This window comes from Danio aesculapii, chromosome 23 (assembly GCF_903798145.1).
Source record: "Danio aesculapii chromosome 23, fDanAes4.1, whole genome shotgun sequence".
Classification (NCBI taxonomy): domain Eukaryota; kingdom Metazoa; phylum Chordata; class Actinopteri; order Cypriniformes; family Danionidae; genus Danio; species Danio aesculapii.
Window position 1 is genome coordinate 35,440,623 of NC_079457.1, and position 16,964 is coordinate 35,457,586.

Here is a 16,964-nt window from a genome sequence, read left to right on the forward strand (position 1 = left end):
ATACGGAAAATAACTGTGACAGATCTAACCTTTGTTTTTGAGAAAATAATCAGAGTGTCTGAAATCTCACCATACACCCTCATTCACTAGTCCCTAAATTAGTCAATTAGTTTAGTCCACTAGACAGAGTGAATGACCACAAATAAGTGAATTGTTGAACACCTGCAGCTAACAAGCACAATCACTGATGGACAGAACCAGAAATAAAACTACAGACACAGCCTCACACCAAACAAACTGAATTAAAACAGAGGATTAAACAACTCCATTAAATAACACCATTAGCAGCTTCACTGATTACAGTTTGACTTCAATTCTTTCATATCTGCAAGAATATTTGATAATTAGCAGAGGTTTATATTTTTATTGAAAATGTTTCATTTGACCTCACCATCATGGAGATCAGAGGCTGCATTAGTTGGGCTTTTCAACCGGTACACTTCTATTAAATGTGTCTCTGGCTGTTATTTCTGAAACTCGTCAGTAATAACAAGAAAAGTGATGAAAACTGTTATGTACTTATTACAGACTTGATTTTATAAGTCACAAAAAAATGCAATTCATTGTATTTAATACGATGTGATGTTATTTGGGGCAGTAGTACAGCTTCACAATTGTTACTTGACCCTTCTGGAAGGAATTAATTATTAGAGTTTCACGTACTCATTTAAGACACCCAGACATCAAGAATCAGGATATGAACCTCAACCATGGTTGCAAAAAAAAAAAAAAAAAAGCTGCATAATTAATTAATTCCGCAATGCATGCTGGGTTCCAGCATAGTACAAAACTCCCAGCATGCATTGCAGCATGAATAAATTATGCAGCTTTTAGATCTGTTAATCTGTCATTGATTGCTGAAGCGGTTTCATTTATGTACTTTATTCAATTCTCACTCTTAAGATAATATTCAACAAGAATGCAAAGGTGGCCTTGATATGATAGTTATTCTCATCACACTTAATTATATATTTATTTTGGCTTTTCATGCTATACAATCAGTGTGATTAACACAATTAATTACAGCAACCATAATATAAATTACTGTAAATCAAGAAGTTGAAGATCCTGACTAAAGCAGACTCTGTCCTCTATCATGGTGACTTCAAATGAACAACAGAAATTTCATTAAGAGCTTTTGTTCACATGACAGAAATAAAGTCAAAGGTCAGTAATAAGTGAAGCTCCTGATGTTGGTGGAGTTGTTTAATAATCTCTACTGAGATCTTGAGAAATAAGTTTTATTGTGTAATTATTTTTATTTTTATTAATTTTTATTTTTATTTAGAGTTTTATTCTCAGTTGATTTCATCTTTGATTTTGGCTGTTATTTGTGTTATTTGGTCTTGTTGTTCTTTCCTTCAGTGATTCTGCTTGTTAACACTTGTTCATCAATAATTATTAATCCTCCTTTAATTAGACACTTAATTATCTCATTAACTTTATCCCTGTCTGAGTGTTCAACCCTCTGTAGTGAGGACACTAGTGAGGATTTTGCTCTGGGATTTAAGGGTTTAAATATGTTAGATGAAAAATACAGACTGTGGAATGTATTTTTAACAGAAATATTCTGTAGATTGAATTTACGAATGTAAAATACTAAAAACAGTAGATTACTGGCAACCACAGCTGCCAGTATTTTTTTGTAGAATCAAGAAAAACAACAGCAAAATACTGTAAAACATTTTTGTGTCACCATTGTGGAGGATAGTAGCATCTGTGTGCAAGTCCAAGATGAACTAAGAGAATCTGATGTAATGCTGCATCTTCTTTTCTTTAAATGTAACTGTGTAGTTACTAATGCAGTAAAAATCTGTTTTGTTAATTACAGTTACACATGAACACATAAATCCATTTAATGACTTTACATTATTTAAAAAGTTTTTGTAGTGAACTGATGTACGATGGTTCTCAATATCAACATGCTCAGATATATTACTTAGACATTTAAAATATTGATTTTAATGCCAGTAAATGCCAATTAAACTGTAGTTGCTGTCTGCAAATATAAATAATTAACTCAAAGGTTTGTAAATTATCATTGCATCAGTTAATGAATAAAATGTTCTCTTGTTAAAAATGCAACATTTTTCTGTAAAAACTATTTTACAGAAAAATTCTGTATTTTTTTTACAAAAAAGTTCTGGCAACCACAGCAGCCAGTATTTTTCTGTTAATTTTACAGAATTTTTTTTAGGGTGGTTCCAGCTGATAGAAAGACAACAGTAACTCAAATAACCACTCGTTACAACCAAGGTATGCAGAAGAGCATCTCTAAATGCACAACACATCGAACCTTGAGGCAGATGGGCTACAGCAGCAGAAGACCACACTGAGTGCCACTCCTGTCAGCTAAGAACAGGAAACTGAGGCTACAATTCGCACCGGTTCACCAAAACTGGACAATAGAAGATTGGAAAAATGTTGCCTGGTCTCTGCTGCGACATTCGGATGTTATGCTGGTGGTGTAATGGTGTGGGGGATATATTCTTGGCACACTTTGATCCAATTTATACCAATTGAGCACCGTGTCAACGCCACAGCCTACCTGAGTATTGTTGCTGCCCATGTCTATCCTTTTATGACCACAGTGTACCCATCTTCTGATGGCTACTTCCAGCAAGATAACGCATCATATCATAAAGCGAGAATCATCTCAGACTGGTTTATTGAACATGACAATGTGTTCACTGTACTTTAATGGCCCCCACAGTCACCAGTCTCAATCCAATAGCGCACCTTTGGGATGTGGTAAAAAAGGAGATTCACATCTTCACATCAGCACAATTTTTTTAAATAGTAATATGTATTGCAGAGAAGTTCATCTGGCCAACTTTAAAGACAATTTGCTCCGTATTTAGATTTCTTTGAACCCTCAAATTCCAGTTCTTGAAAAAAACAGGTTTATAACATTAATTTAATGCAAATGTCCATTTCTAAAAATGGATATTTATGACTTTGTGATTCAGGGTCACATTTGACAATTATTTATAAATTGCAATAAAAGAAAATCAATTCTTTCTGGAAAATGAAAGGAAGAGACTTTATACACATACAGTAAGAGATTTGGCAAAGTCTGGTTCTGTTTTATAAACACCAGGCAAGGTGTTTAAATCTATTAAGGGGAAACAGTGGATAATCTGGCTGCAGTGTTGGCTTATTTGTGGTCAGCTCTGAACATAAATATTGTATTAACGCCTGATAATACAGTCCAAACCCTGTTCGCAAAAACAAACACATAATGAGTTGAAAACATTTCTCACACTGCCACAAACAAATGCCTTTAGAACACATGCAAATGTCCAATGTAACGCCAAATAAGAAAAAACAAAACGTATATGTTATATTTGTTGTTTGAAATCAGTTTTTGCAATAAATTTAAATTATAATGAGAATCTAAAGTAGAATTTTTCTCACTCAATTTACCTGATTTTTGCCTGATTTTAACTAACCAAAAAGCTGAACTTCTGTGACCTATCCATTTTATTTTTCACAAGAGTAGTGTGAACACACTCATTTACACACAAACACAACGAACAATTTAGCCTACCCAATTCACCTATACCACATGTTTTTGGACTGTGGGGAAAACCGGAGCACCCAAGGAAATCCCACATGAACACGGAAGAACATGCAAACTCCACAAAGAAACGCCAACTGGCCCAGCCGAGGCTCGAATCAGTGACCTTCTTGCTGTGACGCGAACGTGCTACCCAATGTGCCACTGTGGCCTGAATATCAATTATTGATAAACCGAAATAATAAAAACCCTAGTTGTCTTTTGAATACAATTGAACATTATTTAGATGTGCAATGACTATGAGCAGTTTGATTCTTAATGGCAATAATTCACTTATGTAGAGGAACAAACATTGCCCTGTCTGATGAAGTGCATTTTCTCAGGTTATTGATATTTACTTCATTTCTAATTTACCTTTCATGCACATTATGGAAATTCAATTATATTTTAGAACAGTTCTTTAAAATGTTATGCATTTAAAAAGCCAGTCTCATTTAATTTCAATAAAAGATTTAGTGGTTGATCTGGTTTCTATTTACTTATTTTGCTTGATTGAGCTATAGCAGAAAAAGTTCCTGTAACATTAATTACTGCTTTTAGATTTTTATTCAAAATATAATTTGAAGTTTGGTTATATGTAAGAAATTTGAATTTAGGCATTAAGCCATATTGACAGCCCTATAACACCAAATATGAAATCAGTTTTTCTTTAAGAAATGCAAAAATCTATTTGTCAAACAGTAAACTGAAAAAAAAGGGTGACCAGATTTTGCAGAGTGGACAATAATGAAACAGACAGTCATGATGGATAATATTTGGAATGTAGTGTATTTTCTCTATAAACTCAGCATAACTGCTCCTCTGTATTATTTCTATACAACGTAATGAGTTTTAAATACTGAATAGCTTTCCTGAGGTAAATGTAACATATTATGTGATTTATGTGATATAAATTGCATGGTGTTTTTAAGGCATTATTCTGAGGTTGAAACACATTTCAAGAAGTGGTAATGTTCAACATACACTGAAAAAAAGTGAAACTACTATGTCATTTATTCAAAGTAAATTTTTATATTGGGTTAAGTGGGAAATTATGGTTTGTGATTATCAGTTTCATAAAATTTTCCTTGAAGCAAAAATAATTTCTAACCACATTGGTAAACTTAAAAACATTTGTTTTTCCTCAAAGTAATATTTATTTTTACATTAATTCGGTAGTTTGATGTCATGTGACCACATGAAAAGGGTACTGTTCATGTGCTTACAGTTTTAATATATTTCTAATGTGAGTTTTGTTGTTTATATCTGGCGTGACATTTAAAGTCATACTGAAAGCACCAGGAGATAGTTTACCTCATTATTGTAAATAAAATATCTAGCAATAGCATAGCCTAACGTTGTATACATTTAATATAGTTTAGTCCAAAGTACAACTTTTCTTCAATCTTTTTTTTTGAAGTCTATAAATCTATAAAAACAATATTTTACCCCCAAGTCAATGTATTTTTTTATTTTAATGTTTTAATGTCATTTTGAATGTTTTTGATTTAGATTAGATTCAGTTTTGATTTAGATTAATGCAATTTTATATTGTGATCCTACGGTAAACTATACTGAGAGAAAACTGTCTCTTTATTACAGAATTAGCTGTATTAAAGTCGGTTTATATTTTATTGGATATTCTCTGTGTTTTCTATTACTGATGCTGATACCCGTTGATCAACCATATATATATATATATATATATATATATATATATATATATATATATATATATATATATATATATATATATATATATATATATATATATATATATATATATATATATATATATATATATATATATATATATATATGCCAACCAACACTATTTTGCAGTCCATGACGGTATCCAATTTGTAGAGCAAAATGAATCTCTCAACATTTGGCAACATGCATCATTTAATGACAGCAACTCAGAGGTGGAGTTTGAACTTTCCCACTAAGACATGCCTAGTTTTTTTTTTTTTTTTTACGTATTGGGGTAATTTGCACGTTGTGTCAAAATGCTATGTGTCTAGATAATAGCTGTTTACTCTCCGTTTGACTCATGTACAATAATTTTCCTCCAAATACTTTAATTTTGAGGTTCTTAAAATTATCCTTTATACTTTAAAAATTAAAATTATACTTTGATAGTTCCAATCTGGCAACACTGACGTCAACTGTCATTGGTCTGCTCAAAGTCATGCTAATGGCTGCCGACGCGGTGTCTCTCAGAAATTATAAATATTTCAAAATAGGCAAAATATCCTTATAAATAAACTGCATAGTTGTAATCTAAACAACTACATCCTTGACTAAAAAAGCCCCAAAAGTACATTATGTTGCCCAACAGCAGGAATATTTGTCAAACTGTAGTCTTTCTGCCAGGATATCATGAGGTGTCCAAAATGCCCACTGTGGCTCATCATATGAAATAAAACTATGGCTTTTTGTGTCCTGACACCCACTGTCAGTGAACACCGGATCATGCTGAAATCTGATTCTGTTTTGATCTGTATTGAAGCCTCACTATTCCAAAGTGCAAGATTCTGAACAGATTCACAACCCTAAATAATAAACTTCAGCATGTGGCTGCATTGTTTCTGCTAAAGAACTCCTGGAATCATGTGTCTGGTTTAGGAGAGATGTGCTGTTTATTTTACATTATAACAAGTCTTGAGATTATTATCTGGTGGATGATCAAATTAACAACACTACTATTCACCCAGAACACCTTAGTAACCTGCCAACAGTGCCCTAGCAACCACAAAGCAAACAGTGGAACCATTCACAAAACACCAGGATCTTATTTTCTAACCAAATATGACCAAGAAATCTTCCTACAAATATTAGCATTACTTTTTGCTGTACATATTAGATTTATGTTTTTGATTTAATCTTTGCTAATTTAATTATGCTCTTTTTAATAATGCATGTTTGTTTATTATGCTATACATTGTATTGTAAAAATAAAAAATGTATATAATCTAGTTGCAAATTAGCATTATTATATGTCTGAAAAGTTACAGTATATTCTTTGGTTTTTGGAGTTGTCATTTCATTTGAAACTGTAGCAGCCCAGATGTGAGAGACATTAAACCTCTTGCCTTCCTGAGCATTGGCAGATCCTAAAGTGATCAAAAATTACTAACATTTGACAGTTTCTTATTTTATTCTGATGTGTGTTTAATGTATAAAATATTTAATGATCTTGCACCACCACCCCTCAAACAATGTGTTATTGTCGGCAAGGACAATGTAAGACAGACTAGGTTATTGGTTAGAGGTGATTGTTCAGTTAAGCTTAGGAGAACTGCTTTTGGACAATCAGTTTTTTCAGTTAAAGCAGCAGAAAGATGGAATAAAATACCAGTGTATATCAGAGAGAGTACCACTTTTAATCATTTTAAAATTGTTCTTAAACTTTGGCTTAAACAATATCAGATATGCAGCCACTAATTTGATTTCATTTTATTGACAATGATGTATTGTATGTATTACTGTAAATGTATATTGTATTCTTTTTTACTGTTAAATTTGTAACAACTTCCTGCCCAGGGACTGCAGATGTAAATTAGCTTTATAGCTAACTCTGGCACAACATGGCATGTTGTACATTGTCCCAGTATAAATAAATAAATAAATAAATAAATAAATAAATAAATAAATAAATAAATAAATAAATAAATAAAAACTGCTACAGGCAGGGCCTCAATGATGGTGCCTTTGTCTCTGTGGATCCATACAGGCCGAATAAACTCTTTTGTTGATGAACTTGTGTGGTCAGTGGCTGGACAGGTTCTTTCACCTATCTGCTTCATTTGTATGCTTTGTTTAGCCATCTCCACCTGTAGCCACTGCCCTCTCATAAAAATATATTATAGACAGGTCAACTCTGTCTCAAATCAGACTTGTTAAACTTGCAGACTTGTGTTAGACTTGTTTTAGCTATTTGTGTCACTGTAAGAGACTCCATAGGTTCTTGCAGATATGCCTTCTTGACTTCTAGGACTTCTTGAAGATGCTGTTTGATTGCAGAACAACCAACACGACTCAATAAAGAATTCTCCCGAACTGGGTTCTCATTTTTTCAACGATACTCAATAAATGAAGTTAAACTAAATGAAAACAAGACTTGTCATCAAGACAATTCATAATGTTCTTTGATTTAGCAGCTAATTCTTATGAATGTGTACATGATTTCATTCATACAATTTAGTAAGAGTTGCTCCTCCTCCATTGAGGTTTAGGGACCTTTTTAAAATTCTATAATTTCATTCAAATAAAATCATAATCTCATGACTGTACATAGCATTATTGACTTTTTTGGATTTAGTGGCAAATTCTTATGAATTTGTACACAATTTTAATCTTTTTTTTCAAACTATGTTTGAAATTTTAGTGTATGATTTGAAGTATGATTTGTTTATCATCCAATGAGGTTTAGAGACATGTCTCCTTTTAATACTCTTGTATATTTGTACAAATAAAACGGTAATCAATTTGTAACTTCTCTATTTAGATGCTAACTTGCTAACTCCTATGAATTTGTACAATGGGATTGATATATTTTAGTAAGATTTGCTCTTCACACAATGTTGGATTTAAGGGTGTGGTTTGTGACCACACCTCCTTTAAAAATCATACGGTCACACTTTAATTTGATGGTCTGTTTGTTGAATTTAAGTTACAGTACATCTACATGCCAACTAATTTTCATTAGATTATAAGTAGACTGTTAGGTTGGGGTTAGAGTTGGGGTTAGGGTTAGTGTAAGTTGACATGCAAAGTTTCTTACATTCAGTAAATGTCTGTTGAATGTCTGTATCAACAGATATTAAGCAGACAGTCTACTAATACTCAAATGGACCATCAAAATAAAGTGTTACCAATCATACATATTAATACAAAGGAAATAATTTGAATTTGAACAAATTAGCCAATTTTCTGACAGCATGTAAAATACTTACTTTTCTTGATATATCATATGTTTATGTAATAAATACATAAAATGAGTTATAAAAATAATATTTTATTTGATTTCAATTACCAAATTACATTTTTACGGTTTAGTGTTTAGTTTACAACCTCGATTATTTGCCAGCTACAAACAAACAACTGAGTCTAGGAGTTTGATAAACATTTTTTTAATAAGTCTTTTGTGTTTCCTGAAAACACTGCAAACTGTTTATGCTGTGGAATAATTATTAGCAAAGCATTGAGGGACACGGCCAGAGTAATTTAAAAACTGGGTGAAGCGTGACGGAGTACAATCAGTCCTCCTACATCCTGAAACACTGTTTACATCACAGACACTGAGGCTCTGTTCACTCACTAATGTCAAAGCACAACAACACTGCCTTACCAGCTCAAAAACAAGCATGCAAAAAATGCTTTTATTTTCTTGCAGAAATGTATCTCGTGTAACTTTAGTATATACACTCTGAGAAAAACAGGGTTCAAAAGCTGTCACTGAGACAAGACCCTGTCAAATAGTCCTAACAGACAGTCTTCTGTGGTAAACAATGTATAAAGGTGTAGCATTGGAAAAGTTTTCAATCCACTGACAGCTTTTCTAGTGTTTTTTCCTTACTGAAGGTTGCCAATAAAATTATTTAGGGCTGTTGAAAATCTGCCTCATGCTTTCTGTCTGAATCTTGTTGATATACTAGATTTTTATTTTAAAAATGTCTCTGATCTAATGATGAAAGTTCATATTTTCATTAAAAAACGACAGTTTTAAATTAAAAATATACATTTAAGATTCTAAAAGTATCATCCTCACATTTTCATAGTTTCATATGTATATAGTTGAATCGTAATTAAAAAAGCAACAAATCAGTTTAATTTTTGACAATATACTAAACAATTATGAGTGTATTGTTTTGGTTGTCCTTATAATGTCCTTTAATCATTCATGCAATTTCCGTATTTATTTATGGAATTATTTTTGTATTTTATAATTTCTTTCATTTCTACAACTTCTGGATTCTGATGATTGGTTGTTTTGTTTACCTAATGTGGAAAACAAAAACTATATACTATACATCTGTATGTAAATTTGGAAACATTATTAATGACTATGATTTTTTTTTTTTTTCATAATAATAATAAGACATTTTATTGGGAGATCTAGAGTGACTGACAACTGCTGTTCATTTGCATTTAGTTATACTGTTATAAAGATAAAAGTAACAAAATATTAAAATAATCGTAATGTTATAAAATATTATGTGATTAAAATACCAACAACTGCTTACTATGCACTAATCTTACCATTAACTAAAAAAAGAAAAAGAAAACATGGCAAGATGTCAGTGTCAAAATGAATTGTATGCGCTTAGAAAAAAATATCTTTTATTTGAAAGTTTTAAATATACTTTTGCACAAATAAAAAAAGACCCCAATTTCTGTTTAACAGAGAAAACATTCTTTCAACACATTTCTAAAGATAATAGTTTTAATAACTAATTTCCAATAACTGATTTATTTGATCTTTGCCATGATGACAGTAAATAATATTTTACTAGATATTTTTCAAGACACTTCTATACAGCTTAAAGTGACATTTAAAGGCCTAAGATTAATTAGATTAACTAGGCAGGTTAGGGTAATTAGCCAAGTCACTGTATAATGATGATTTTTTTCTGTAAAAAATAGGGGAAAAAATAGCTTAAAGGGGCTAATAATTTTGACCTTAATGGTGTTTAAAAAATGTAAAACTATTTTATTATTTTAAATAAAGCAAATAAGAAAATATTATCGGACATACTGTTAAAATTTCCTTGCTCTGTTAAACATCATTTGGGAATTATTAAAAAAAAAATCTAATAATTTTTTTATTCAAAATTGGTAAAACTATGCTTTGAAGAATAGTGGCAAATAATAAAGATGATTAACGTGATTATTTATGAAAAATAAGTCTTTTAACATGTCATCAAATGTTTCTAGATCTAAATTTGATAATCTGACAAGATTTTTAGACAAAGTATTTTTGTATATAAATTATTGTTACACTAAATATCATTTGCTCATCTACATTTTATTAAAATATGCATTTTGCATCCAACATACACATCTTTTTTGCAAGATTCTATTTTATATTTTGTCAAAAGACATTCTGTCTTTCTGATTATTTCATACAGTATGTCAGGGTTAATAACAGAAGCATTCCTAGCTTCATAAATGTATGTAAAACCTGATGATTATATCTTTTAACATGATTTAGGATCATCCAAAGAGCATCTTCAGGTTCAATAGAGTGCAAAATGTGCTTGTTTGATTAGCTGATAATGCTAAATCTGACATTTAAGATGCATTCATTTTGTCCCTCAAACCACGCCAGCTCAGGTTTAAGTGAAAAAAAAAATAGTAATAAAATCCCAGATTTCCAATGTGGACTTTGGGACTCCACTGTAAGCCCGAAAATAAACAAACAAGCACAAGACTTTTTAAAGCCAGTCATTTATGTAAACACGAGAACATTTGTGTCCTCCAGTGATACAGTTACATCACATCCAACACAATACTGCCTATTTAGATACATGTGTGTGTTATTGTGACAGGCACTAAACAAACACAGCTGGCTCTTACTCTGAAGGTTTTGGTGCTGGGCGATGGAGAGGAGGGCGGCGAGTCCGACAGAGACTTTCTGGAGCGAGAGGAAAGATCCTTACTGCGCGAATAGAGCGATGACATTTCTCTCCTCTGGAAGAAGAACAGCAGAAGATCCCTGATAGATGTGGTTTTCACAAAGCGGCCATGACTGCTGGACGACTGAAGCAGATCTGCTCAACAGGTGCAAACACAAGCAAGAGTGTCCAAAGACTGACAGCCGATGTGTGTTTAAGTTCCTCCTCAGGCAACAGAGCAAAATCAAAACAATTGAAAGCACCTCTATGTTTCACGATCTCCACTCCCTCTTTCTGTCTCTATTTCTGTCCCACTCCCTCATAAAACACATAAACAACAGTCGCAACTACTCCGGGCTCATTCATAGACCGACAATGAGAGCTAAATAAGGAGAGGACGGTCCTTTGTTAACTTTACAGCACACTAAACGCCCTCCCCTCACTGTTCTGTACACTTAAAATCACTGCTCACAAACACTGAGAAAACAAAACTGTCTTCATTCGGTCCCACTCAGACCCGTCGCTCTCGCTCTCTCTCTTTCTCTCTCTCTCTCTTACACACACACATGCACAGTCTCGCTCTTCATAAATCTTCATAAAGTCTTCTCGCTCTTTGTTTCTCTCCAATTTCTTCTGCTCAGAACCAGGTGCTTCAGTTCACTATTATATGCATTATACAGTTGAAGTCAGAATTATTAGCCCCCCTGTTTATTTTTTCCCCCAATTTCTGTTTAACGGAGAGATTTTTTTCAACACATTTCTAAACATAATAGTTTTAATAACTAATTTCTAATGAATGATTTTTTTTTATCTTTGCCATGATGACAGCAAATAATATTTTACTAGATATATATATTTTAGATGGAAAAAAACATAGCTTAAAGGGGCACCTTAAAATGGCTTTTAAAAAAAATAAAAACTGCTTTTATTCTAGCCGAAATAAAACAAATAAGACTTTCTTATTATAAGAAGAAAAAATATTATCGGACATACTGTGAAAATTTCCTGAACCTGTTAAAAATCATTTGTGAAATATTTAAAAATGAAAATAAAATTCAAAGGGTGGCTAATAATTCTGACTTCAACTGTATATGAGTTACTTTATCTTTGTGTGTAAAAGTGTTTCAACGGATAGCTGACCCAATTCTGTAAATGTTATCATATACTCACTCATATGTCACTCTGAGATCATATAACTTTAAATTTAGTCATTTAGCAGACGCTTTTGTTCAAAGTGACTTACAACTGAAGAGACATTCAGTGATTCAACAAGAAGAGTCAATGAACTACATTCCAATGATCACAAATACTGTAGAAGACCTATTGATTCTCACAAAAGATTCTCACAGAAATCTATCTGCCTGAGGTATCAAGACATCCGTGCTGCCCATTACATTACAAACCACAGGAGAGGGCAAATACTTCAGCAGGATAGAGCTTCTTGTCATACTTCAGCCTCCATATCAAAGAAGATCAAGTTGCTCCAGGATTGGACAGCCCAGTCACCAGATACGAATATTATTAAGCATATCTGGGGTAAGATGAAGGAGGAGGCATTGAACATGATTCCAAAGAATCTTGATGAACTCTGGGAGTCCTGCAACAATGCTTTCTTTGCCATTCCAGATGAACACATCCTCATTCACTAGTCCCTAAATTGGTCAATTAGTTTAGTCCAGACAGACTGAATGACCACAATTAAAGCTGCGGTCACACTGGGCTTTTCCTCCCATAGACTTCCATTCATACACACGTGAATGCGTCAGACCGGAAACGCAAGGTCATGCGTTAAGTTTCGCATGTCGCTGCAGTGCAAAGTTCAAGCTTGGTGAACTCTGACCTGCGAAATCGCATCACTTGATTGTGCGAGACCAATCGAGGATCAAAACACGACCTCTCTGTACAGAAATTTAAAGCATGGAGTAATCGCTCGCTTTTTTTAATGTCTAATCATCTTGTTTAATCACGACCCCTTTCACAGCGCCGCACGACAGACTTTCGCACACACAAACTCTGGTGTGACCATAGCTTAAGTGAATTCAGAGACTGATGAACACCTGCTGTTAACAAGCACAATCACTGAAGGAAAGAACGACAAATAAAACTACAGACGCCGCCACATACCAAAACAACTGAATTATAACAGAGTATTATAGAATATAAAGAATATTTGATAATTAACAGAGGATTATAGTTTTATTGAAAATGTTTGATTTGACCTCACCATCATGGAGATCAGAGGCTGCTTTAGTTGAGATCTTGAACCATTACTTGTTTATCTTAATGTTTCGCAGGCTGTTATAACTGTGTTTCTGAAACTCATCAGATATAGCAAGAAAGGCAAAGAGAAATTATGTTTTAAGTACTTAATTGAAACATAATATCTGGTATTTTATAAATTAATTTGTAAAAAAAAAAAAAAGAACAACAATTATATTTATATTAATGCTGTTTGGGATGATACTGCAGCTTTACATGGAGGGTAACATACAAAATTAATAATTAGTTTTATGTACAAAACCTTGAGAGCTCCAGCAGCACATTAAGACACAGACATCAAGAATCAGGATATGAACCTCTACCATGGTTGCTAATGTTGTTGCTTTTGTTTTCTCTCTCACACACTCTCTCTCTCTCTCTACCTTGGCTCACCTGTTGGCAATTGAGTGGCTGGTTCATGCGGCAGTAGAGAACAAAGAGAGACTGTGCCAAACACTAGTTGGTGAAGGCTGCTCTCACTTAGTTCTCCTGCCCCTGACTAGCTTTTGTGCTAAATAATATTAGGAGATTTGTAACGTTAAAAATCCTATTTAGTGAACAATATAGTGAAAATTTGACTTTAAATTCACTTTGTTATTTCTACTTTATATTTTTGGTTTTGTTTCAACTTTTTGGAGAAGTACAGAGGTGGATGTAACTTTTTGTTTGATACATTCATTTTCTCCAGTTTCTGGTACAGAGGGAGCAAGGTAAGATCTTTGTTTTTCTTATGAATTTTTTTTTTTTTTGAGAGTTTAGAAAGTTGCTTCCTAAATCAGTTACCATTACCCTTGGTACATAGTTTTTTTTTATTATTATTATTTAGTTATGTTATTTTCTATTATCAAAATTGGCCTCTTAGTTTTAATTTGGCTAAATTTAATTCTTTTATTTTTATTTTTCCCCTTTTATGTTATATTGTTGCCCTATATAGGGGAGGCAAGTAACACTAAAAAGAAAAAAAAGCTGCATAATTCATTCATGCTGCAATGCATGCTGGATGCCAGCATAGTACAAAACTCCCAGCATGCATTGCAGCATGAATAAATTATGCAGCTTAAAGTTCTTACAATTTCTTTCTCTGCCTTTTTTCCTATTTTGTTTTTGGGAGGCAATATTTAAGTAGATTGTTCTGGGTTGTTTATTATTTTATTTTTTTGTTTGTCACCATTATTGAGATTCAGAGACTTGTTCAGAAGAATTGTCAGAACAATTTAGAGTTGTTGATGTCTGTGAGTTTATTACTTTTACTAGATCTAATATTCTCTTTGTCAGTGGTGTTTTTAGACCTGTTAAACAGTCATTGATTGCTGAAGCTCCGGTGGTTTCATTTCACACATACACAACTATCAAGATATTGAATGAGTTAACAAGCAGGTGAGAGTGGCTTTGACATTATAGTTAACCTCATCAGACTTTTTCATATATTTTCTTTTGGCTTTTCATGTTATTCAAATAGTGTGATTAGCACAATTAATTATAGCAGCCAAAATAAAAACGAGTGTTAAAACAAAAGGTTGAAGAGCCAACTAAAGTAGATTCTGACCTCCATCATGGTGACTTCAAATGAGCAACAGAAATTTCATTAAAAGCTTTTGTTCAAATTAAGTCAAAGATCAATAATAAGTGAAGCTCCTGATGTTTGTGGAGTTCTTTATTGATACTCTGCTGAGATTTTGAGAGATTACATATTTTTTATGTAATTTTTATTTTCATAAAATTTTATTTTATTTAGAGTTTTATTTTCAGATAATATAATTATATTTCATCTTTGATTTGGGCTGTAATTTGTGTTTTTCTTTCCCTCAGTGATTCTACTTGTTAACACTTTATCTCATTAACTTCATCACTGTCTGAGTGTTCAACCCTCTGTAGTGAGGACACTAGTGAGGATTTTGCTCTGGAATTTGAGGGGTTAAATGTTTTGGATGAAAAACACAGACTGTGGAATGTTTTTTTTTTACAGAAATATTCTGTAAACTGAATTTACGAATGTAAAATGTTAAAAACAGTAGATTACTGGCAACCACAGCTGCCGGTATTTTTTCTGTAAAATCAAGAAAAAAAAACTGTAAAATACTATAAAACTTTTGTGTCACCATTGTGTAGGATTGTAGCATCTGTGTGCATCTTCTTTTGTTTAAATGTAACTGTGTAGTTAGTAACACAGTGAAAATCTGTTTGCTAATTGCAATCACACATTAATGCATTTAATGACTTTACATTTTTGTGCACTAAGCTACGTTTTTGTTAACTGAATGTTGTATCAGTTCATGAAATACGGTTATTTCCCGCAAATTTAACAGTTCTATAAAACTTCCGTATTTTTACGGAAAAATCCTGGCAACCACAGCTTCCAGTATTTTTCTGTAAATTTAACAGATTTTTTTTTAAGTGTGTGTTTTATGCATGTTTGTGAGCATCAGCAGTGTTTATGAACATACGAATGTTCTTCAAAGCGATGAAGAAAAAAACGGCACTTCAAACGTCATGAATGCACATCTGCCTATGCTGTGGAACAAAATAATGATGTTGTAAATATTGATATTTTTTAGGTTAAGATTAGGTTTTCTTCTTTATAAGACCTCAATGTATTGTCAGGAGCCAGAGGCATTATGTTTTACCTTGTTTTTTTGACTGAACATGAATCGCCATGAATTGTGACATTTGGCTTAAACTTCTACATGGTTCTACTGAAGAAATAGTACATTTTCAGTAGATTTTTATATTTAGGTTAACATTTTTAATTGTATGAAGTCAATTTATGAGGCTGTTTGAGAAGCTTTAAAGTTCCCATCCCCATTAATTGTAATTATATGAAAAGGAGCAAGCAGAATTCTTCAAAATTATTGCGTCTTTCACACAAGAAATAAAGATAAATGGATCTGAAAGAGTGTGAGGATAAATATGCCAAATGTAAATTGTTTAAGTAAACGTATCCGTTAAAGGGTTACTTCAACCCAAAACAGATTCTCTCATCATTAACTCATGCACATGTTATTTTAAACCCATTTCAGACTTTCTCTATTCAACAAAAAATGTTGGATGTTTTGAAAAACATTGGGAAGCAAACAACATTAGAGCCCACTGACCTCATTGTTTGAACAAAAACACAGAAAGAAAGAAATAAAATCTTGGAACAGCCAATTAAAGTTATATTTTACAAAACGATACTCTTAGTTTGTAGAATGTTCTCTTAGTTTTTACTGTTTTTGTTTTGTTTAGTTTTTGTAGAAGTTCTTGTTTTTACTATTATTGTCATAGTTACTCATTGTTGCATTGAGTCCCATGCTCTTTGTTCAGCTCATTAGTGTATTTGAACATTTACATTTAGTCATATGCGCACGTGTGTGTGTATATATATATATATGTATGTTTACTGTAGTAAAGGCTAAAGTATACTACGGTAATTACTATTATGATAGTTATTAATGATTCTACAATATGTTAGTGTAATTTAATGCTTATTCATAAATATTTCCCTTTACTATACATTACTATAGTATTTTAAATGCGGAACACCTGGT

At 32.5% G+C, this 16,964-nt stretch overlaps 1 protein-coding gene across 6 annotated transcripts in view; it reads right to left on the reverse strand.

Annotated features, from left to right (window-relative positions):
* The window catches only part of LOC130217013 (protein phosphatase 1 regulatory subunit 12B-like), a 63,705-nt gene extending 52,063 nt beyond the window's left edge, over positions 1-11,642 (reverse strand). For all 6 annotated transcript variants that reach the window (XM_056448988.1, XM_056448985.1, XM_056448989.1 and 3 more), the window contains exon 1: positions 11,141-11,642. In XM_056448988.1, coding sequence (XP_056304963.1) covers positions 11,141-11,245 — 105 coding nt within the window. In that variant the 5' untranslated portion in view covers positions 11,246-11,642. The remainder of the gene's footprint in view (positions 1-11,140) is intronic.
* Positions 11,643-16,964: the final 5,322 nt, after the last annotated feature.